The 22,350-nt window shown below is 48.1% G+C and overlaps 8 protein-coding genes across 8 annotated transcripts; 2 read left to right on the top strand and 6 right to left on the bottom strand.

The window, feature by feature from the left end:
• Positions 1-821: 821 nt before the first annotated feature.
• Positions 822-1,388, top strand: FPOAC1_002896 (uncharacterized protein; the record flags this gene model as incomplete). Its single annotated transcript, XM_044847470.1, has 2 exons — positions 822-868; positions 920-1,388. 2 exons carry the CDS (start codon positions 822-824, stop codon positions 1,386-1,388), a joined length of 516 nt encoding a protein of 171 aa, XP_044713386.1.
• A 461-nt stretch (positions 1,389-1,849) lies between these two features.
• FPOAC1_002895 (uncharacterized protein) lies at positions 1,850-4,618 on the bottom strand (the record flags this gene model as incomplete). Its single annotated transcript, XM_044847469.1, has 2 exons — positions 1,850-2,035; positions 2,087-4,618. 2 exons carry the CDS (start codon positions 4,616-4,618, stop codon positions 1,850-1,852), a joined length of 2,718 nt encoding a protein of 905 aa, XP_044713385.1.
• Positions 4,619-5,883: 1,265 nt separating this feature from the next.
• On the bottom strand, positions 5,884-8,752 carry FPOAC1_002894 (uncharacterized protein; the record flags this gene model as incomplete). The annotated part of the gene is made up of 4 exons (XM_044847468.1): positions 5,884-6,048; positions 6,096-6,242; positions 6,287-8,549; positions 8,619-8,752. 4 exons carry the CDS (start codon positions 8,750-8,752, stop codon positions 5,884-5,886), a joined length of 2,709 nt encoding a protein of 902 aa, XP_044713384.1.
• A 769-nt stretch (positions 8,753-9,521) lies between these two features.
• Positions 9,522-10,379, bottom strand: FPOAC1_002893 (uncharacterized protein; the record flags this gene model as incomplete). Its single annotated transcript, XM_044847467.1, has 1 exon — positions 9,522-10,379. The coding sequence occupies one exon, from the start codon at positions 10,377-10,379 to the stop codon at positions 9,522-9,524; it is 858 nt and encodes a 285-aa protein (XP_044713383.1).
• A 2,202-nt stretch (positions 10,380-12,581) lies between these two features.
• Positions 12,582-13,337, top strand: FPOAC1_002892 (uncharacterized protein; the record flags this gene model as incomplete). The annotated part of the gene is made up of 2 exons (XM_044847466.1): positions 12,582-13,168; positions 13,232-13,337. 2 exons carry the CDS (start codon positions 12,582-12,584, stop codon positions 13,335-13,337), a joined length of 693 nt encoding a protein of 230 aa, XP_044713382.1.
• Positions 13,338-13,383: 46 nt separating this feature from the next.
• On the bottom strand, positions 13,384-14,524 carry FPOAC1_002891 (uncharacterized protein; the record flags this gene model as incomplete). The annotated part of the gene is made up of 3 exons (XM_044847465.1): positions 13,384-13,963; positions 14,027-14,365; positions 14,415-14,524. The coding sequence occupies 3 exons, from the start codon at positions 14,522-14,524 to the stop codon at positions 13,384-13,386; spliced, it is 1,029 nt and encodes a 342-aa protein (XP_044713381.1).
• Positions 14,525-15,089: 565 nt separating this feature from the next.
• Positions 15,090-17,157, bottom strand: DBP9 (ATP-dependent DNA/RNA helicase; the record flags this gene model as incomplete). The annotated part of the gene is made up of 5 exons (XM_044847464.1): positions 15,090-15,351; positions 15,404-15,788; positions 15,857-16,251; positions 16,304-16,779; positions 16,837-17,157. 5 exons carry the CDS (start codon positions 17,155-17,157, stop codon positions 15,090-15,092), a joined length of 1,839 nt encoding a protein of 612 aa, XP_044713380.1.
• A 702-nt stretch (positions 17,158-17,859) lies between these two features.
• On the bottom strand, positions 17,860-18,786 carry FPOAC1_002889 (uncharacterized protein; the record flags this gene model as incomplete). Its single annotated transcript, XM_044847463.1, has 1 exon — positions 17,860-18,786. The coding sequence occupies one exon, from the start codon at positions 18,784-18,786 to the stop codon at positions 17,860-17,862; it is 927 nt and encodes a 308-aa protein (XP_044713379.1).
• Positions 18,787-22,350: the final 3,564 nt, after the last annotated feature.

The following is a 22,350-nucleotide window of genomic DNA, read 5'->3' as shown; positions in this document are numbered from 1 at the left end:
CTGCTTTGCATTACGCTGTGCTGTCGGCAACGCACTATGCCGTTAGCTGACCCAGGGCGAGGCCTTAAATATCCCCAATAGGTTAGTAGTTTAGAGTTCAGTTATACAAGGCCGATGTCATTTTTGTCCATTTTGTCCAGAGTCTAAAGTCCAGAGGTAAGGAATTGCCTCTCCCTAAAGATCCAAGGGTTGGAAACATAATTACAAGACACGGCGTTGAGCCCCAAGCTTAAGGCAGAGATCTAGTAAGTACATCTCCCATAATCAACCTTGCATGCTCGCCCAGTCTTCCTGAATAAAGGCTTGCGAAAGCTGAAAACACATCGTTGTCTACCTGTGTATGGAACGTAATGTTATTAGAGTTATCAACTCCAGTTCTTCAGTTCTAGGTAATCAATATAGCCTTAACCAGATATCCTCTAGTTACATCAGCCAGGACAAAATCAAGTAAATTGTCAAGTTTACCTCGGTTGAAGCGATAGTATAGTAGTACACATACATAGTGGTTGGCAGGCAGTAACAAATCAAACAAGGTTTAAACGGGAACCTGAGCGGCTACTCCCGAGACGAGACAACACGAAGCTGTCTGAAACGGTGCTGCCGGAACATAAAGTGGGGGAAGAAGCTCAAACAGCCACCGGAAGCTCGGAATCCATCAATCGAACACTTTCTTACTGGATCTCGCTTTCGATTATCCCCAACCAACCAACACCTTCAAATTACCACCACATAAGCAACTCTTCAGCAGTTTCTGAACCAGATACCTGATCACCTCTTTACAACCCATCTCCAGACGTAGTTGAATACTACCCATCGAAACTATGGATCACGTCGACAGTCACTTGGCTCACCAAGCCAGCCAAGAAACGTAAGCTGTTCATCAATCCGTCTCTAGAAAGATATACTCTAACTCTCTCAGTGCATCATTCTTCACTCCTCTCAATTTCGTCCTAATCTGCGCCGTCCTCTACACAACATATGCCCTCATGCGCTCATCGCCACCACCATCGCTCCCCCGCGACACCCCATCAACCGTGTTCCGAACATACACTCCTCACACACTCCTTCCCTTCAACGGCGAGGAGGGCCGCCCTGTCTATCTCGCTGTTCGCGGCCGTGTTTTTGATGTCTCACCTGGGCGTAACTTCTATGGTCCTGGTGGCCCGTACAGCAACTTTGCTGGCAGGGACGCGAGCCGAGGTCTTGCGTGCGGCAGCTTCGACGAAGATATGCTGACCAAGGATCTTGATGCTCCGCTTGATAAGCTCGAGGGGTTGGATGCGGAACAGATGGATGCGCTGCAGGGTTGGGAGGAGAGGTTTTTGGAGAAGTACACTGTTGTTGGAAAGCTGGTTTCTGTGCAAGACTACGAGGCGCAGAAGGCCTGAGTCATGAAAGGATGCAATCACGAAGAGACTAGGTTCTGAGACACAGGTTTACTGCGACAAGAGTGTTCGCTCTATGGGTTTTCTATGATGGGACATATCAGGGCACATATGTGACTCGCATTCCTTCATTACGATAACTATAACAAAGAAGAATCCTGTATAGTCGCCAGACAAACCTTCGCTCTATCCCGACCAGGTACCTCAACAAGTCCTACCCAAGAAAACAATATAGCAAGCAGGATCCACGCAACCAAACTCCGTACAATGCCTCCTGTACACTTTTTGCGTGAAGAGTTGTCACGCAGTTCCCAAATCAGAAACCAGACAACTATGTATATCCTGTAGAGAAAAAGAAGAACAAGGGCGGGCTCGCCAAGACTCAGATTTCGGAATCGGGAAATAGGAAGGGGAAAAAGGAAATAAATGAGGAGCTTTTGCTCAGTTGAAATCATACAGGTATTTTATTGCTGCATCTCTAGAATTGATGCTGCTTTGCGCAGGAGTGCCGCCGTCTTGGCAATGATGGGTTTGGCGGTCTTCCAATCTCCCTCTTCTATGCTGTCGCGGATTGAAGGAAAGATAGCCCCATCGTTGGACCAAGCTTCTGGCCCAAAGACGACGCTCTTGAATTGTGTGCGGTTGGGGATCTGTGGATAGTTAGCTTGATTTCTGTTGTCAACTGGGATGATGAGACTTACTCCACCACCGATTTCAAGATCCAGCATCGCCGTCTCGAAGTATGCCATTTTGTTATTGTATGCTAATCGAGACGCGCCAATGTCGGTGGCTTCCCAGCCTCCATTACCCAAGACGTCGCGGTCCCAGTCCATCTCCCACTTTTCGAATGTGGCGACGTTGTGCTGGATGAGCTGTACAGCTTCCTTGAGCTCCTTAAACGCGTCTGTCTCGCCTTTGGGTTGACCCTCCAAGTGCTGGATAGCCCATTTTTCGACATCTTTCACCCATTGAATCAATTTTTGCGCATACCACCCCATGTCAAAAGGCATAATGGGTCGATCTGCCATGTCAAGAATGAGAAGAGCGATTATCTGTCCCATGGCGCCATGATACTTGAAGTCGGGATCAATAAAGTTATCCACCAAATCAATCTTGTCATAGCTTGAATGATGAGGAACCTGGCTTCCCCTGAACGCCAGGTCGAGGGAGCTAGTCCCAGCGATATCTTGGAACGGAATATGGTTACCCCTTCCCTCAGGCTGCTTGAGCTCGGCATGACTCTGGTCCCAGAGTTCTTTCAAGGTGGCATTGGTACTGGGATCAATGACTCGGCCCATAGCGTGCAGAAGAGATTTTCTAAACACAGGCGACCCAGAGGCATGCAATTCGTTACCAACAACGGCTGCATCAAGATTGATATAGGCAAAGGCGTTATCGCGCAGCGCGTCAGAGTTATGCTCAACATACTCTGTTGAACCGACTAGGTTGTATGCGGAAGCGTCCCAGGACATGAACTCGATGGTCCTCAAGGGTCTCCAGCCTCGCTGCACAAGGTCCCCGAAGATTCTGGCCATCTCGATCATGACGGCAGTGCCTGAATGGGGGTCTGTCGCACCAAAAGCCCAAGAGTCACGCTGGTTACCGATGATAATAGACTTGGACGTTTGCTCCATGCCATTGATTCGACCATAAACGTTCCAGATAGTGTGCATCGACTCCTCATCCTGCTCATTCTTCAATCGTACGGTCGGGGACTTGTCATCACCGGTCCACCACTCGACATCTGGAACGCCACCTTCCCACTTGTTCGGTACTTTCTCGCCATAACCCTTGAGGTGTTGCAGCAGGACCTTGGCATCTCTCCATGCCAGTGGAAGACTAGGAATACCAACAAGTCCGTTTGCCTTGTCAAGAGTGATTCTTTGGTCACCCTTACTACCATAACCAGGCGACAAAGGATCGCCAATGCCCCAGTTTGTGAGTGCCACAGAGTCTCTTTGAACGCCGTCTGCGGGCATGTATAGTCCTCCTGGCGCCACAGCACCCTTCTTGAAGCCGTCATCTGCAGGGTCGGAGTAGATAAGGCATCCAGAAAAACCTGCAAGTTCCGCGGCCTTGACTTTGAGACCTTGGTTATCCAGGGATCCGCCATTCCTGACGAGCGCAATAGCTCCTGTGACATTGACCCCCTTACTTATAAGATGCTCAAAGTCCTTTCGTGAACCGTAGTTGGCGTAAATGAGGGGTCCTTTGACATCACCAGACTTGGAGTATCCGTGAAAGGCGTATGTTTGCCGACCTGCAGTTTCGCCGCCAACTTCTTCCTCCTCCAACTTGGCTGTCCATACGACTTTTTTCAAATCCTTGCCATCCATTATTTGCACCGCACGTCCATCCTTGCGGGGATAGTTGATATAGACTTGATACTCGTCCATCATCACCTCATCCAGCAATGCTCGACTAAACATGGCTTGAACATCCAGAGCGGTCGCATAGTCGCCTTCGGTACCAGCAATGTGGGCGTAGTTTGAAAAGTGTTGTACCGAGGCGCGCATCCTGATAGGATCAACGGTTCGTAGCAAGTGAGCCCTAAGATCCTCGGGATTGAAGCGGAAACCGCCTCCTAAACGATCTGACAGACCACCAAACATATCACTGGCGAACAGCAAATAGAAGAAACCCAGTATAATCGTGAGCGCCAGGATGCGCACGCAGAACAGAATGATGACTGTCTTGTCGAACTTGGGTATACTCCACCTCCTCGTTGTCTGGCTTGGCGTCTCCTCATTTTCACCCGTAACAGACTCGGCATTTTCGGCCGTTGGCGCATCAGCTCGTTGAGGTAGACGTACGCGCAATCGTGGTAACCTTGGACGCCAGGACCATTTCCATCGCGGTAGAGTTAGATATGAGCCTATTCGCTTCCCCCACTGTGAGCCTGTGGATCGGTCGGGTTCTTCGATTTCCATCTCCTGCATCTCACGTCGGACCTGCGCGGCCTCGTCATCGCTGTCGCTGTCGCTAGCCCACAAACTGTCCTCATCATCGGTTTCTACTGTTGGTGGTCGGTACCCGTCGGGCCTGCGCGAAGAGCTGGCAGCACTCGAGTGCTGTAGGAGACCTTGAGATTCAGATTCAGTTGCATTTCGCTCGTTGGTCGGAGACCTTGGGGCTGGAGCCCAGTCATCAGGGTCGTAACGACTACTGCTGGCCAGGGCCTGGTCGTATGTAGGAGGTATGGGATCGTAGAAAGGAGTCTTTTCGGAAGGCATGATGAAGATGTATGAGCGCTAACCGCGCCCTCGGTTGTCGTATATTCAATCCGATTGAAGTTGGTTTTGAGAATTTATGATCAGGTCGAAATAAAAACTGGCATTTGCTTTCGCTGAAAGGTCGAGATAAAGGAGTGGGTGACCTAGGTCGATCGATCGATACGATACGAAGCAATTAAGATGGATGGAGATCTAGACTAGTACGAAAGGAACGTTAAGAAGGAAAGACAAGAGACAGAGTCGGACGCCAGAAGCGCATTTCCAAACAGAAGCTCAGACTCGGCAGGTTGATGGAGTTGATTGGAAGGAAAGAAAAATGGAAGCCAGGCGTATAGGTTGAGATGATTAGAGTTGAGACGATTACTATGAACGATCGCGACGGGGGGATGGATGGCGTACGGAGTGTCCACGTAAGGGACCGGAGCCCACTATAACCCGCCGGCAAGTACAGACCTGCGCATGAGCCTGAGACTGAGGGCGTCGGTCGAGTCTCAAGTGGCTGAGTTTGATCCGGCGATACTTGGCAGCAAAGCAAGCCTTGGCCGCTATGGATTTTTTTGTCAAGAATATGGGACTTTCTCGTTTGGCTATTATCCTGTCTGGCTTGGCCTTTCGATATATTATTCTGATTCTTTTGACCAAGTTCTGACATGAAACATGTTCTGACACTGGACATACATACTCTCTTTGTGAGGCATCCAAAGGAGCTCACTTTCAATCTCCTGAATTTGCCCATGCACGCCACCAGGATTACCCCACAAAATCTGGGATAAGGGGACAGCCTAACTGGGAGAGGGAGGTGATGAGCCTGCGTAGCAAGACATCAAAGAAGATAGAATAATTTAGAGTACCTAGACTGGGACATTTTTTATTGTTCTTGTCGACAACACATCGTAGACTAAATTCTGACCAACCTGTTAGTTCATGTCATATTTTTATGATTAATTGAATTCGTGATAAACAGTGATAGTCGCATCATACGGCCCTATCCAGACTCGTAACAATAACTTCCAAGACTTTATCTACTAAGATAGTGGACTGGCCTTGTTGGTACATAGTTGTATTGTAACCCCTGAACTCAACCTGAGATTGTCACATAAAGGTCAAACCTAACAGATGGCTTCACCACGCCTGTCATCAATCTTTGGGCAAAGTTTAGATATATACAACTACCTGCTCCCTCATTGATACGTGCAGGCCAAACATTATTTATCGCTATGCTGCTCAATCGCCTTCTCTTGCTCCCTAGCGCCACCAACCAGGCCTCAGTTTGGTGTCAGCACAATACCCTCGTACTGTCGACTACGAATGTTTTCCAATGTCTGGTTGAAGTGCCGGCGACTGTTCTCAATTGAAGCAGAGTCCTGTTGGTTGCCTGCCAGATTAGAGTGAATGAGTTCAATAAGTCCATTAAGATACTTAGTTGTGACCTATACGAATTAGCAATTGCTTTCCAAGCCCCATCAGCAAGACTCACTGATTCGTTCTGCTGATCAAAGTAATACACGTAACGATCTAGGATCTCAACGAAAAGCTCAATCGATGTGGCCGTCTCCATACAAGAGTCAGCCACCCGAAGGGCTCGCTGAAGACATTCGAGCACTCTCTTGCCATCCCGGTAAAGCTGTTCTTGTTAGCCAAGCATATCGATGTGGGGATTTAGCATACCTCTGTCTCTTCAGATTCGCCATTGGGCACGATGGGAGTTGCCCACCACAGGTGACTAGCCAGGTAGACAGCGCGACATTGATCAGGCTTGCGCAACAACTTGCTTCCATGCTGTGCACATTTGGTAATAAGTGTGTCGTAGTTCTCCTTGCCGAAATTACGAGTTTGGTGGAGAGCAGTGGCGATTACGCAGACTGCCTGGAATTGAGCTTTCGAATCCGTTACAGCCTCCTCGTACACAGTAAAGGCCTGCGCAAAGAACTCATACGCAACTTCTTCAAAGCCGACCAGGTCGGCGGTTTGTCCAGCAGATGCAAAGAGACGCAGTGCCATCTCAGCAGCCCCAGAGCTGTTGACACGCGTGTATAGCGTACTGAGTGCAGAGTGCATAAACTTGAATAGGGCGTTACTTTGTGTCTCCCAATTGTCGTCGAAATGCTCTCGCTGCTTGAACTTTCTCGCCAGCTTCATACATGCCGTCAGAAGAGGGGGTGTGGTCGTGCGAATACGCTCGTTTCCCTCGGAGTATGCCTTTCTCGTCATTTGGAGCAGCTTGAACTGGGTGTCGTTATCCTCAGCCTGCAGCAAATGTACGATTCTTGCGAGCCATCCCTGCTCCTCCATCGTCTCGTCTGTCTCCACGGGGCGTCTTTGGCTCACACCAGGGTAGCCCTGAGGTGCCTGTGATCCTTCCTTAATGAGAACTTTCAGCACTTCCAAAACGTTCTCGAGCTGTTCTGTAGTCGAGATCTTGGTTTGGTTTTTGAGCAGAGTGCGAACAACATCACCAGCAACGGCGCGGCGAGTAGGGTATGATTGCGACTGGAAAAGGGGAACATATGTGGGAAGAGACAACGCAGTGAATGTGGAGACATAATGATTAAGGGGTGCTTGCAACAGAGCAAGCAAGCTCTGTTGAGCAGGAGGCGAGTGCAGATCGGCATTGTTCATGTTTTCTCGAACCTTGGTAGTCGCGTACGCTAGAATCTGGTCGACATAGTCCAGTCTATCGGGATAGATGTTCAGGGCAAGATTGCAAAGTGACACCAGAAGAGCAATGATGTCAGGCACAGGTAGATGCTGTGCCTCAACCAGGTTCTTGACCTGAGCAAAAAACACCTCATAGAGTTGTACCTTTTCTGTGATTGAGTTTTGGCCATTGACAGCAGTTGTTTCCGTATCGGCAACTGAAGGCGTGGACTCGGCGAGTGTGCTGGAGTCGTCGGTGCTGCTCTCGCCCGCAGTTTCGTTGGCAAGCTCCCCTTCCCTGGCTGCTGTCCCGTCCTCGCTCTCAGTAGTCTTGGTGTCATCAGGAGACTCAGAAGATTCAGAAGATTCACTCAATTTGCCATCATCAGGAGATTTGGAATCTGAAGGTGGGGTTGCAGGTGTTTCCTTCAAGAGATTGACCTTCTCCAACAGTTTCGCTAGTGCATCAGCCTCCACCTGGGCCTTGTCCTCGGATTTGTCCTCCGGTCCATCGCGTTCAGCATACTCGGATAATCGATCCATCAAGCCAATCACAATAGCCTTAACGTTGACGTGAGGGTTGAGCCGCGAGACAGCCCCAAGGAACTGGTCCAGCGTGTGCAGGTGGAATTCGTCCGGAAAAACTTGGGTAATCACCTCCAGGAGATACTCTTGGGCGAGAACATCCCTACATTGGACCACCTGCTCTAGCAGAGGCGCTAGAATGCTAGACTTGTAAGTCTCAAGATCAACGAGCTGACTTAGGCGCACGATGTTGCTACCAACAAGTAGCTGTAGCTCCTTTCGCTCTCGAATCCTCTGTTCGCGCTCCCTTGAATGACCTTGGTGCTGCAGTCGAACCCAAAGCTTGTTCATTTCCACAAAGTTCGTAAGCACAAAGTTGATGGAATCGCTGATGTTGCCCTCAGGACCATCGCTTTCAGTTGTCGGCAAGAAGTCTCTCGCTTGGCCCGAAAGGTAATAACGGAGGAAAAGTCCACGGATAGGATGTTGAACACCTCGACTCATGTCCATCATGTCTTTCATAAGCTCCTTGACGGGCGCATCCTCAATGGCCATGTAAGCGGTTCCCACGGTAATCATGAGATATAATCGCGGAACGATGTTGCCAGCATACTGAACAAGCTCGTAGAGGTCGGCTAGGTGATTGACAGGGTGGTTTTCGCGAAGGTGAACGGACAAGTATCGCAGGGCATCGAAAACAGACATGTACAGCTCGTAGTATTGCTTGGGACCAAGGCTGCTGGTACGGAGCTCAGAAACAAGGGTCGAGCTGTCGAGAGTTAGTTATATTGTTCAGGGGATTGAACCACCGTATTACGCAGCGCAGCAATCGACATACCAGCACTTAAGCGCATCCATTAGCTTGCCCGGTGTGTCGAGACATTTGCGCATGAGCGAAGTCTGCTGACGCACGGCAACCAGGGCATCTTCAAGCAGACGAGCTTGATCCTCAGGGAGAGCTGGTGTGGCCATCTTGTCGTTGGCGAATATAACAGCGGGGTAGCTTGGAGCAGGTCGAAACAAGCCGAACTCCTAGCAATTCAAAAGAATGCGACAATTATGAGCGCAATAGTGGAGGGAATGGCAGCGAGATCGAACGTTGGACGGAGGTGCCGGGTTGTCGTGAGTTGCGCCGCATTCAAGGCGCAGAACGGGGACGGGTGCGATGACGATACGGGGGAGGCTGAGATAATAATGGGTTGGTTGAGGTGGGCCCTTGCTGTATCCGTAGGTACCTACTTACCTACTAAGGTACCTACCTACTATGTAGGTAGGTACTAAGGTAGGCTGCTAGGCACTGTAATAGTTTGGTAGGCTGCTGTATCCGTACCTGTACCCCATTCCTCTAGGCTTCTATCAAGCGGGCTGCAGGGGACTACAACAAGGATCCCAGCCACCCGGGGCGGGCATGGACTTTCCTCAAGGTGTAGGGACTAATCACGTGGTCTAGGCGCTGGTGCTGGCTCACCCCTGGGCTCTGTCCAAGTCAAGTCATGGAGAAGAATCTCACAGAAAGACGGTAAGTATGGAATCATTGTTCATTCATGAATTGCTATTTGAAGGTGTACTGCTTACAGCATTATAACTACTAATCAATCCGCCTAATGCCACAACAACCTCCTAACTCACTAATCCCAATTATAGACCATGGCTGAAACACCTAAACTCCCCGCATTCTATCCCATCATTGTCGCCCGATACTTCTCATACGTTTGGTACTCATAATCCTTATTCAAATTTCTCAACTTGGCAGACATCCGTTCCGTTGACATTTCTTGGATCGACCAAATACTCCCACGCCACAATACTGTGGCTGTCCAGTGCGAGCTGGAATACCTAAATCATCGCGGAGGAAATCCACTAATGATGTTTCAATCGAGGATGAAAATGCGGCAAGGACCAGCATCATATTCGACTCGGGATTCGGCAAATTGTGAATATCTGCAACAATTACCACCTCTTTGACAGTCCTGATTGAGGCCAGTTCTCGAGCCCACCGCAAACTCTCGTGACGCGTGGAATACAACAGCCGAAAGTCAGATACTGTCAAGCTCTGCGGCCCGTCCCACGATTCTCGTGGCCGAGCGCCTTCGATGACAAGCGTTAACTTGTCCAAGCTCTGCAAACTATGTAGCGAGCGACAGACCAAAGACCAGTCACAAGAATCTGGCTCAATGGCATTTGTCGGGCTGCACTTGTAAAGGCTAATCTCACGAACTAGGTCTCTAGTGCGTGGCATCTTGTCGGCGAAGAAAGGCACCACTGCCTCAAGGTCATCCCCAAAGTGAAAGGCATGTTTTGTGTACAGAAAATGGGATGCTTCCTCCCGTATTTTGCGGTTGATGTGCATGACAACTGTGTGCATCGCTCGGTGTGGTTCGGGACCGGCGCAATATGTTGTTTCGTACGACCTCTTAACGATACTCCGCTCCATTATGTTGTATGTTGAACGTTTTGTTTTCGAGCGGCAAGCTTCATACTCGGATCTCGATTGGTTACGGATTGAAATGTCCTTTGTTCCGCCATTGTCGAGAAGGTACTCGTATATCAGCATACGGATCTCTGGGGGGATTCGCATGAGCATCGGTTCTTCGGCCATGGTGATCGAAGTTGAGCAAACGACGCCTGAGATGAGATTGATGAAGTACGACGATGCAAGGGGGAAGGAAGAAGGAAGAAGGACAAGATATCTGGAGATATTCGTCTTGAGCAAATGACTCGGTGATGCCAGGCTCTAGCGAATGGGCTAGTTGATGGTGTCGACAGGTTACTAACACAATGATGGACAATGACGGGCGATGCGAAGGATCTCACGTCAGAAGTCGCTATTTTCGAACCTAAACGACGGAACAAAGACAATTCAATACAGCAAAATCAGTTTGCAGCGCAGTAATAAATATTTGTATTATTTCAGTGCCTCAAACTGATCCGCAAGTCGAAAGGGTCCGCCCATCAAGGTGCCCACTCCCCGGCCCTGGCCCCAAACAACGCTCGTCCTTGTTGAATCAGTACAAATTCAAGTCATAACCCGAGTCCCAACACAAATTCAAGCGACTCATGTTTCGTTCTTTCTTCCACTCTTTCGGCTTGAATGTTAGCTGCTGCTGTCGGCAGCCATTGTTCTAACTGTTGCCGTCCTTGCTACTGGTAACGACCCTAGATGCGCCATGTCGAACAACCAAGTGTTTGCCCAACTTTACCTCTCAAGTCCATCCTGGGTCCAATGTCTCTGCATTCTTTTCTTTTCTTTTTGTTTTTCTTTTAAGTTGAGCTGCCACCGATTGCCAGCTTGGGAAAGATTTTGCTGCGCTTGCAGCGACTCGGTTGTCCACCAACATCAGGAGTGGACCTACAGACCAGAGTTGTCCGTATCTTTGCGGACCGCGACCCTGCTATTAATCAAGAACCCACAACTAAGACGCTTCCAAGCCAGACTTCCGGGTTCCTGTGACGCGAGCTTGGACTGAGATGTTTTCTCCTCTTACTCTTCTAGGGATTTGATCACCACTCATACTCTGCTATGCACAAGAAGGGGGCGCTAGAAAATTCTGGTTACCCAACTTGAGTACTATCTAGATAGAGCACGGGTTCCCACGCTATGTTTGACGTATCTTTCTTTGTTTTTTGATCTTTTTGGTTGTCGGCCTACCCGTATCGGAGATAAGCATGAATTAGTGCCAAAAATGCTCGGAAAGATGAGCGATGGTCCATTCCTCTCCATCAGATTTCCTATAATCATGGTCAATTCAACAATTACAACTATGCCGGTCTGCAACCACTTCTTCTTGAAAGCAGATGCCATCTGGAATATGAAGCTTTGTGGCAGTGCACTGCTGTTTGGCTTGAAATTGTGATGATAATCACTCGGTTCCTTGAATCATGAACTACAATGATAATTCGCGATTCTCACAGAGCTCACAACATTTTGACCCCCACTGGTCGCATCGCGACGCCGTAGTTTATCGTGTACACTAGCATACAATGAGTCATGCAGTTTAGGCCGAAAACACCAGTAAATAAATGCGTTACCGCCGCAAGAAGAAATTGTGGACGGTGACTAACTTTGTCATTTTATCCTTGCCGTGTCCCAAGGCAGTACAGGTGGGTAGGAATATAGGGACTCATAACTATATCTCCCAACCAAAGCTATTAGACTTGAGAAATACCCACATCAATCAATCAATATCTCCCATCCAAACGATGGTTTGTGTTAGTGCATTCGCCAAGTCAACTGAGGCGGGAGGTGATGGTACACGTGAAATATATCAGCTATATGTTAGCCACGAACAAGCCCTGCACTTACTTCCAGACGTCACGAGCTAGCAAGTTACAATAGGGATTCCGTTTCTTGCTAGAGTTGATTGTCTTTCCTGTGTGACTTTGATAGCTCCTTGACGCACCCCAACTCGTCTACAGAAACTTTGAAGCACAGGTCTTAGCCAAAATGGCTGATCTCGGGGCCCCTATACCAACTGCAGAACCGACGGATTATTAGTGTTGGTAATGATACGATGCTGGCAAGTTCCTGGGGAAAGGGCTCTAGACTTCCAGAACTTTAGGGTCGATGATGATCTATGCCTGTACTCCGTATGCTTCCCGAAACTGATATGGAATCCTCACGGACGATAATCCCTGCTAGCGCAACTGGTACTTTCTGGGTTTTGGAATGTTGCTGACATATCCTCAATCCGCGAATCCAACGATTCGCAGTCCTATGCCTATTCCTCAGGATTATTAAGTGTTGCTCCGGAAAACCCTCCCTGATCCTCGTTTCTCGGTTTAGCATACATAGTCAGAAAACATGTCAAAGCAGTTCTATATCCGGGATGCTGATGCGTTGTTCTGCGATGCTCAGTTTATGATAGACGCATTCGACTCAACATTACCTCACCTAGCAGCTACTGGGAACTCTGAGCAATGGGGAACAGAACCCCTCTCAAAGAAGAAAGGACACGTCCAGCGTATGCATGATACGGTCACGAAATCGGACAGTTTCCGCAATACAAAAATGGGCGACCCTTTGAGGGTTTTCATTGCCGAGATCGAGGACAACGATGGCAGTTCAGGACCCCCGGCAAACGGCAGCCTGGCCCGACGTACGGATGGAAACGGAAATTCCTTCATGTCGGCCGGGTTCGTTGAAGTTCTTGATGAACAGTTTGTAAGTTACTTGAAGACTTCAGAAGACTTGAAGGACCATGTCGGACCGGCGTTAGAGAAGGGCAACTTCGTCTTTCTACAGTACCTCGTCACGGATCACAGAGTGGGTGACAAACGCCGAGGCGCTGGCGCTGCGCTTCTTCAAAAGGTGAAGGATTATGCTGCTGAAAAAGGTTGGAAGACAATTTGGCTCGACTGCTGGGATGGAGGTAATGGGCAATTGGTACAGTATGTTGCGAAAGACTTCTCATAAGCGGGCAATGATCAAGACACTTTACTGACTGATGACAGATACTATGTCGACCGAGGCTTCCGAATTATAGGAAGCTTTCAAAACACACACGACAAGGACGAGGCACCGTGGAAGGGCAAGCTTCTTCGTATGGATTTGGCGTAAGGACTGCTACGTACATATCCATCATATTTCTCGTTTCATCTATAACTCACTTCTCCAGAGGAGGCGTGTCCATGTAATTACCAAAGAAAGCATCTCGTCCACCTGCAACCTCGGCGTCTTCAACCAATCGTCGCAATTCCTGATCCTCTTCCTTACTCAGGGTTACTTTCGCCGCTCCCACATTCTCCTCCAAATATTTGATCTTCTTCGTGCCCGGAATCACGAAGACATTTGGACTTTGCTCTAGAAGCCATGCCAATGCCATCTGCGAAGAAGTGTATCCCTTGCTCTTTGCCATCTCTTCGAACTTGTCCGCGATTTCCAGATTCTTCTTGAAATTATCCCCTTGAAAACGAGTCAATCTTCGTCGAGTGTCATCTTCCTCAAAGTCGTCGACAGAGCGGAACCGGCCGGTAAGAATACCGCGACCAAGAGGGGAGTAAGCGAACACAGCGATGTCAAGCACTTCACATGTTTTGAGGATGTGTGTTCCTGGAGGGCCTTCAATATCAAGTGTCCAAGGATTGTACTCGACTTGGACTGCTGTTATAGGATGGACAGCGTGGGCACGATGAACGGTTGTGGAGGACACCTCTGACAAGCCCAGGTATTTGACCTTTCCCTCGCTGTTCGATCGTCAAATCCCTTTCTTGATTTGTTTGTGAGGCAGAGAGGCTTCAATCACTTACTCGACGAGCTGCTTCATGGCCTCAACGGTCTTCTCAATAGGCACATCCTCCCTGACACGATGCATGTAGTACAAATCAACATGATCTACGCCAAGTCTCTTCAAACTCTTCTCAATACTCTCCCGCACATGTTCAGGAGTCGAATCGGTAACAATGCCCTTATCCGACATCTTGAGTCCGAACTTGGTCGCAAGAAAGATGTCCTGGCGACGCTCGGGGTGGAGCTTGAACCACTTCCCAACGAGGTCCTCGCTATCGCCATAGATGTTAGCTGTGTCCCAATTGGTACAGCCGAGCTCCCAGGCACGATCAAGGACCTTGAGGCGCTCTTCATCGGGCCTAGATGTGTTAACATGGACATCAGGATGAGTGAAAGCTTTGGGCATACTCAGCTGCTCCATATGCGATGCTCAGACCCATGAGACCGAAGCCAATGGCTGGGATCTTTGGCCCATTCTTTGTGAGTTGACGAATAGGGAGTTGAGCGGGAGGGGCCATGATAGATTATATATGTGTAGTAGACTTGAGTGTTAAGGGTAGTAGTGTACAGCAGAATTAAGGCTAGTCAGTATTGTATAACAGACAACTGAGGCTTGATACTCTGGAAACACCTTTCTTGATTAGCTGCGAGAACACTCTCTTTATATATGTGTTTAGAACCCCAGTTCCTTTTCCATGGACTCCCCATTCAGACAATACAACCTAATCTTCCTACACGATAGGCTTAGCACCATAACAATAGCTACAAGATATCTCCACCGGCGGACCGAAGTTAAGCTTGTCTCCGAAGCCCCCATCATCATGCATGAATGACTAAGCCAGCTAAACTGAAATTGTACCGTGCACTTACACGATACTACAGTATTCGTAGTTAGGTTTGTACAAGGAATCCGCGGTGACGCGTGCATCGATGCTTGATGGACACGAGGTCGGGGTCGTCGGCAATAAGACCAAGCTCAGTTTAAAACACTAAAACCCTGATGTCGGGAACGAATAGACGGTCTTGAACCAAGATCAAGCTATCAAAAAACTGCAGAATCGCTATATTACTCTACTCGTCTGTCTATTTTGTCTTGCGCCTCGCCTTAAATGTCTTGAGGGGATCTCGCTTCCTTGAGCCGACTTTGAATCCTCGACCCTTTTTACCCTTGCCCTTTTTGTCTTTTCGCATGGCCACGAAACCAACGTCTGCTGTCAGGGCCTGCTTGCCATCCTTTGGCATGAGATACTCGGGGATGTGTTTCAAATGAGCCTGTTGTCTGGCAGTTCGAAGTTCACCGTCATGACGAAGGTGAGAAAGTTCAGTTGGGTTCTCCTCGAAATATCTGAGACTTATTAGTATAGCGCCTGTATAATGGCGGTGTGGCGTGTTCTTACCGCTTAAGCTTCTCACTCTTCAATAGTTCTTGTCGCAGCTCTCGTGTTCGGGCTTCTCGAATAGCAACCTTGGTAACGGCACGCAAGGCGTCGTTCATACGGTATCGGAAAGGATCCACTTGCTTCATGTTGAAGTTGTATGGCTTCACCTCCTTATCGCGCTTGGCTTGTTGCCTAATGATCCTAGCCATAATCTTCTCGTCATTCTCACAAGCCGGGGTAGATGTGGGCATGTGTTTTCGGTACAGGTCCTTAGGAACCACAAATGACAGAGCCATACCAGTCTGGCCAGCTCGCGCTGTGCGTCCTATTCTATGTGTGTAGGCTGCTGCTGTGGAGGGAAGATCAAAGTTAATGACTGCGGAAACCTTCTTGAAATCAACACCTGTGAGTGCATTGTTAGTATTGCCATAACAGGTAGGTTTATTGCATCAAGCGGTAGGCATGACATACCTCTTGATACACCATACTCCTTATCACCACCCTTAGACTTCCTGGCTTTCTTCTTTGGCCGCTTTGCTTCTGTCTCTGCGTCGTCGCCTTCGTTGCTCTTCTTGGAGTCGTCCTCAGCTTCGGCAGGCTCCTCGTCGTCTCCAAGCATCTCGTTCTTCTCATCGGCGGCAATAATGATATCGTAAACATGTCGATTGAACTCTTCAACGACATGAACACGTGAGTTCAAGGGCAGCTCTGAGTTCAAGATACAGCTGCGAATGCCAAACTGCTCGAAGAAGAGCTTGAGGCGGTAGCATCGGTCGATATCGCTCACAAAAATAATGCACTTGCCCTTGATCAACTTCAGCTTGAAGATTACATAGGCAAGCAAGAACTTCTCGTCTTCACCACATCTAGAGATATGTTAGCACTGTTCCTTTGTATACCGTAGTTCGGGTGGCTTACTTGGCGACAAACTGAGTAATACCCTCGCCTTCGACCTCCTTCTCCTTCAAATCTAACAGGGTAGGGTCACGTCGGAAGATTCCCTTGAGTGTGTTGACCTCATCGGAAAGAGTAGCGCTCATCATCATAACCTGTACACCCTTGGGAACTGATCGTGATAAGTTCTCAAGATCCTCGCTATAACCGTAGGAAAGGACGAGGTCCGCCTCGTCAAGAATAAGATGAGTGAGCCTGTCAATTGACATTGCAGAAGAGTTGACATTTTGCCAGGCAGTCGATGGGGTCGAGATGACGATGTCGGGGGAGACGGAGAGAAGTGCGCGCTGGACTTTGCTAGAGACCTTGTCGGTTAACTTTGCGGTGCTAATATCCTTTGCGCAGAACGAAGCAAACTGTTCAATCGCCTTGGAAACCTGGTCTGCCAGCTCGCGGGTCGGGACGAGGATAAGAGCGGTAGTGAAGGCAGTAGTATCAGTCTAGAGATATATTGAGTTAGCAAAAGCCCTTCATTTTGAGTACCAGGTGAAGCATACAGCTTTGCGCTTCAGAATGCTCGACAACAGAGGAAGAAGATATGCGGCGGTCTTTCCAGATCCACAGTCTGCTTTGGCGAGAACATCCTGTCCGTTGAGGGCCAAAGGAATCGCCTTGCGCTGCACGAGAGTAGGCTTGGCGAACTTTTGTTGGGCGATAGCCTGTAGCAACCTAGGATCAAGGCCGAGATCGACAAAAGAAGTCTCTTCAGCTTGTTTTTGCTCAGGTTTTGTAGAGTTTTCGACCTCGGTGCTTGTAGAGTTTTCGGCTGGTACAGAATCCTCTACTTGATCGCGCTTTCTCTTTGTAGAGGCGCTCATTGTGGAAGCTGGTTGTGGTGTCGTGATGTGCTGTTGGTGTATGTCGAAGAAAGATGGCGATTTCTTGACGACTCAAGATAATCTTTCTGCTTCAGCGCTTTCCTCCAAATTTCTAGTGGACCTGAGGGGCTATCCAGACGTCTGATTGGTTACTGGTCCCAAGCGCTAGCACCACTCGGTTTAGCTTGCCAAAGTTTCGAAAATCGTTTGAACTTTTTTTCCTCTTATCGTGCTTATCAATATTGAGGCTCCATCCATCCATCCATGCCAGGCATGCATCTGTCTCTGATCTTTTTGTTGACAGGGAATAGCTTTAAACGTCACTTCTTAATGCAAAGTATTTGCAAAGCAATGGCATGAGTCTGACGAGATGGAAACTAATTTAAGCTCAAAAATTGCATTAATATTTCTAAGCGCCCACGATTCGGAAATTAATTAAATCGTCAACCCCCCCTTCCTTTCACGAGTCCAAGATGCGCACTTTGCCATGCACACGTCTTATAATAAAGCTTATAACTTATCACAGAAACAAAGCAATCTTTATGATCATAATAAAAAATGTATTAACCGTCCGTCTAATCCAATTTTATCCCTCTAACTCCCAGTCATTAAACCTTGCTAATAAAAACTTGCAGAACTAGACCATTGTTTACGCTTTCGTGTCTATCCTTTTTTTTCCCTTCTTTTTTTCCTTCGTATCCCTTACCACTTGATAACAGGGCTAGGGAAGTACTCGGCAATAAGATCCATGTAGTAAGGCTTGAGCTTCTCAGCATCAGGGACGCCGTCACTCTTGGAATACAAGTCATAGGGATTGAAGGCGTTGACAGCCTTGAGCATCTCCCAGTCCTTGTCACACATGAGGTGCTGGTACGCGCCCTCCCGGTGCCAGGGGTAGAACGAGTGGTAGCGAATCATGGCAAGGGCCTCATCGGGGAGGGTGGACTGGTCCTTGACGACGTGGTAAAGATACTCGTCATGACCCCAAGAGAGCATGACGTTGTCAAGACCACAGTTGGGAGAGTAGATGCCGAACTTGGTGTTAAAGTCGGGGTTGACAGCATCGGGGTTTCCCTCGGCAAATGTATCAGGGTAGATGATCTTATCAGAGAAAGCACAGCCAACGGGGAAAGTATCACCAACAACGTCCCACTGTCCCTGAGTCTCGAGTTCGGGAAAAAAGAGCATCAGCTTGCCAAGGTCGTGAATGAGACCAGTCAGCTGCATCCATCGAGGCTTGCCATCGCGGCGAATAGCTTCAGCAGATTGGAGGAGATGCTGGATCTGAGAGAGGGAGGTGTCGGGGTCGGACTCGTCAACGAGAGTGTTGAGTTTCTCCATAGCCTCCCAGATGGTCATCTCGGGGCGAGGACGAGAAGAATTGTAGAAGCGGTTACGGGCAGCAAGGTTGTAAGCGACAGTTTGCTTATGGTGCTGTTCGCGGTAGAAGTTCTTGACGCGATCGGTGGCATCGGCGTATTGGCGGAAGGTGTTCTTGTTCTTCTCCTTGTCGAACTTGGAGGATTCATCGTACTTGATCACGTTGACATCGTCGATGTTATCGGAGAGAGCCTCGAGAGCCTGACCATCATGGCTGGAGAAGTCGTCAATGACAGCACTGGGCGCCATTGTGAAGTTTGTGAAACGTGTGAGTGAAAGTGAAAGTGGCAAAGGTAGAGACAACTGTATAGAAGAGATTCAAATCTCGGGGATGGTCGCAGTTGTTGATCAAGGATGAAAGAGAGAGAATGGGAGAATGATGAGCTTGAGGAATTGGAGCAGGAAATGGTGATAAGGCCGGTCTTATGTAGGTATGTCGTTGATGTCAAGTTTGTCTCTATCAGGTCTGGAACTTGGTCTCATCCAATATCGAAGTTTTTACTTTGCCCGCACACCATCGCTCCTTCCCGCTCACTTTCCTCTATTCTTTCTTATCTTCCCCGCATTATTGAAGGTGCAAACTGCGGTCATGACCAATCTGTGTCACCCGAGTGGGTGTTTTGCTTTGCAACTCTTGTAGACTTGGTCTCAATGTGGTTCAGACTTGGTCGAGATCTGGAGGATGATGGATCTCTGCGGGCAAGACTTCCCAGTTGAGTTACACGTATCGGGTTAGCTCCGCCGATATATCACCACTAACGACTCTGCAAGATCCTTTTCTCGTCTGTTTGTAGTTAGCGCCGCCGGTGGTAGCTCTTTATGGAAATTGACGATACCCTGGAATAGCATCATAGCTTGAGCAGTGGAGATTTCACAGATATTTACCTCAAAATCTCACGTTTACTCCATGTTGTTAATTTCCTTCTACGTCACGCGGAGGACTGACCGGTAAGCTTGCCGGTTCTCCAGGCTTGAGATTCTAGACAGAATATTCGCTTAGATCTTCGTCAGAGGTCCCTGAGCCGACTGTCGACGATAGCATCACCTGACGGATGTCAGCTGCTCTTGAAAGAGATCCAAGCTTGTACCAGGCAAGACAAGGCAAGGCTGAACGGTGAAAAGTGCATCTAGAGGCCCTCACGTTTAAAATTTGTGAGCATCACATATCAAAATTATCAGAATCAAGATACATCGGATGTTGTCCCGCTTCCCATCCTTTTCCCCATACGTGCGTCCGCGTCAACGAGCCGCGATCTGGGGAAGGTTGACTACCCACCCATACGTATGTATGTATGTATTTTCTTCATTTTAGGGTTGTCCCATAATAATCTCTTAGGTTCCCCGATGTTCTGTTAGAGCCGTCACCAGGAACAGAGCTCTTCAACGTCGCCCCTCGCTAAGATTTTAGTCTCAAGGAGGACCAGCGCCAAACGAACATCTTGTTACTAAAATCTCGCTCTCGTGGTAATTCTGCCCGAGTGGATCGGATTGGGAACTTTGGCGTCATAAAGCATTGAAAAAGTTTTGCTCTTGGGTTTTTGTACATAGCTAGTCCCCGAGAGGTGAATGTTAGTGAATTGCTGTTTTTGGTAAGACCCCCGGTTATTGAATCATTATGCAACATGCACCCAATCCTGGGTGCTATTATTATCCACCCTTTTCTTCATTCTTGCCATAACCAAAATAACAATCGGAAGAAGGAAACTGTATATGTCAAAGCCTTGGACGATTGCAGTAAATATGTCAACCATATAGCTCTACTTTCCAATCACCAACTAGTAGGTACGAAGAAACAATTCTGATTGACAGCTCTCCTGACCTATACCACCATCAATGCCAGCTATCAGGATCGCCAACTGCCCTAGCTTTAATCCGCTCGGTAGCATTACAAACATTTTTATTATGTACAACTGTTTTTCTGTTTAGGGGAGCATACCGGCTCTGATGCGCGGCTTCATTGTTTGTTGTGAGTATATGCTAATTTGAACCTACAAGATATCTATGCAGGGGTGTCTGTAGCATCACGACGAAGATTTACCTGGTGGTTAATTTACAGCAACGAAAACCATCAAATGTTCTTAATTGACAAGAAATTCCGCCGCAAAATCCTAGACAGACCCTCTTACTTGAAACAAATCTACCCATTCAATTAATGGAGGATACAGAGACCAAGGTCAAGTCTAACACCACAGCCAAACAAGCTACTCTCGGACGGATTTTCATCACCGAGAGTAAAACCAGAGTGTTGTAAATGTATTCGGTCTTGATGAATATAATAACGTGCTAAAGAGAAGCTTGCTAATGTCAATTGATCGATACTGATAGCACCGTTCATTTCAAACTCCATGCTGCATTGTTTCCTGAGAGAAACCGCGAACAAAGTCCCAGCCTGTGAAGACACTGCCGCCCCTCTCTAATGATAAGACATACGGTGGCAGTACGAATCAAGAGAAAGCATGTGATAACAAGAATCAACAATAGGAGAGAATGTTGGAAATGTCGGGACGGCGGTTGTATGGGCCAAGTGTTATGGACATTACCGGGCCTCTTTATACCACCTTCATCTCGATATCTCTTATATCACAAACATCGTGAGAAAGATTCAATAATACGTTACTGTAAAAATCACAACGGTTGGTCTAAAGCCATGTGGTTTTTAGTTGTGAACAAGTGAGCCATAGAGCGAAAAGTTTTTGATAATGTCCCGCCAATATCACTACCGATGACCTCTCTCACAAAAATCGTGCTTGAATATCAGATGCGGCCGCTCAAAGAGATCGTCACGACCGCTATAAACCTTGTCTTTAGTATCTTAGGCATCGATCGGGCTACATGTGGCTAGGATGTGAACGTGAAATCAATGTACCAAGAGACAAGAGCCCGAGGTTTTCTTTTCGAGACAAGAAGGAGCGAAATTATAGTGACATTCAGGGCTGGCATGCTTAAAGAGTCGTCAATTTTGACCACGTTGGCTCAAACCAGTCGATTTTTGGCCAATACATGATTCTACTTGACAAGCTAAATATCAACTGAAGCGGAGATTTCAGTCTATGCACTCTCACCAAGTGAAAACCCTGATTCTAATCTAGAGTTTGAATTACTGCCGAGTTCCCTGTTAACTCAATGTCCAACCTTTAATCTCGTAATCCCGGACAAAGCGTTTCCGCGGGCGTGGAGTGATTGTGTCTTGATTGAAGGCGATGAAAGGGATCCCTGAGAGAATCAAAACACACGGCAGTCTAACCCATTTCTATTGTCCAAGCGTGAGGAATGGTTTGTTTTGTCGTCAAAGCCATTTCTGCAACACCAAAATTAGAATCAATAGAACGTGCCAGTTGAAGAAGTGGCTGTAGGCCTGCGACAACGTCCAAGCCACCCATGTCGATGATGGTGGCACTATCCTTATGTGAGCGATAACTGCATTTCAGGTTCTTACTGTACTGGGTCGTACGTAATTCGGAGGTATTCATTACCTCTCGACCCTACTGCATAGTTAGATCGTCAAAGCTAAACTTTCCCCTCTTACTCCCGGCCCCCTCGGTAAAAAGAGCGTGATGGAATCAACGGCACTTATTAAGCTCGATGACCTATCGCTAAACCGACCCCGCTGTTTCATTCCCCTCCTAGTCCGGATGATGCGCTGCTGATCTCTAGGTTTACAACCTTTCATCTGCTTGAGGTTGAGGATTCCCGGGTACTGTTCCCGTTGTACTTTGGACTTGTGGCCCAGCTTGTGATTGGTGGGAGGGTTCCGAATATGTACATAGTTTTGTTAGAGATCTGTTGGTAATGTCGCTTTGGTTCAACGTGTGC

Source organism: Fusarium poae, chromosome 1 (assembly GCF_019609905.1).
Source record: "Fusarium poae strain DAOMC 252244 chromosome 1, whole genome shotgun sequence".
Lineage (NCBI taxonomy): Eukaryota > Fungi > Ascomycota > Sordariomycetes > Hypocreales > Nectriaceae > Fusarium > Fusarium poae.
This window is presented reverse-complemented; position numbering and strand designations above follow the sequence as displayed.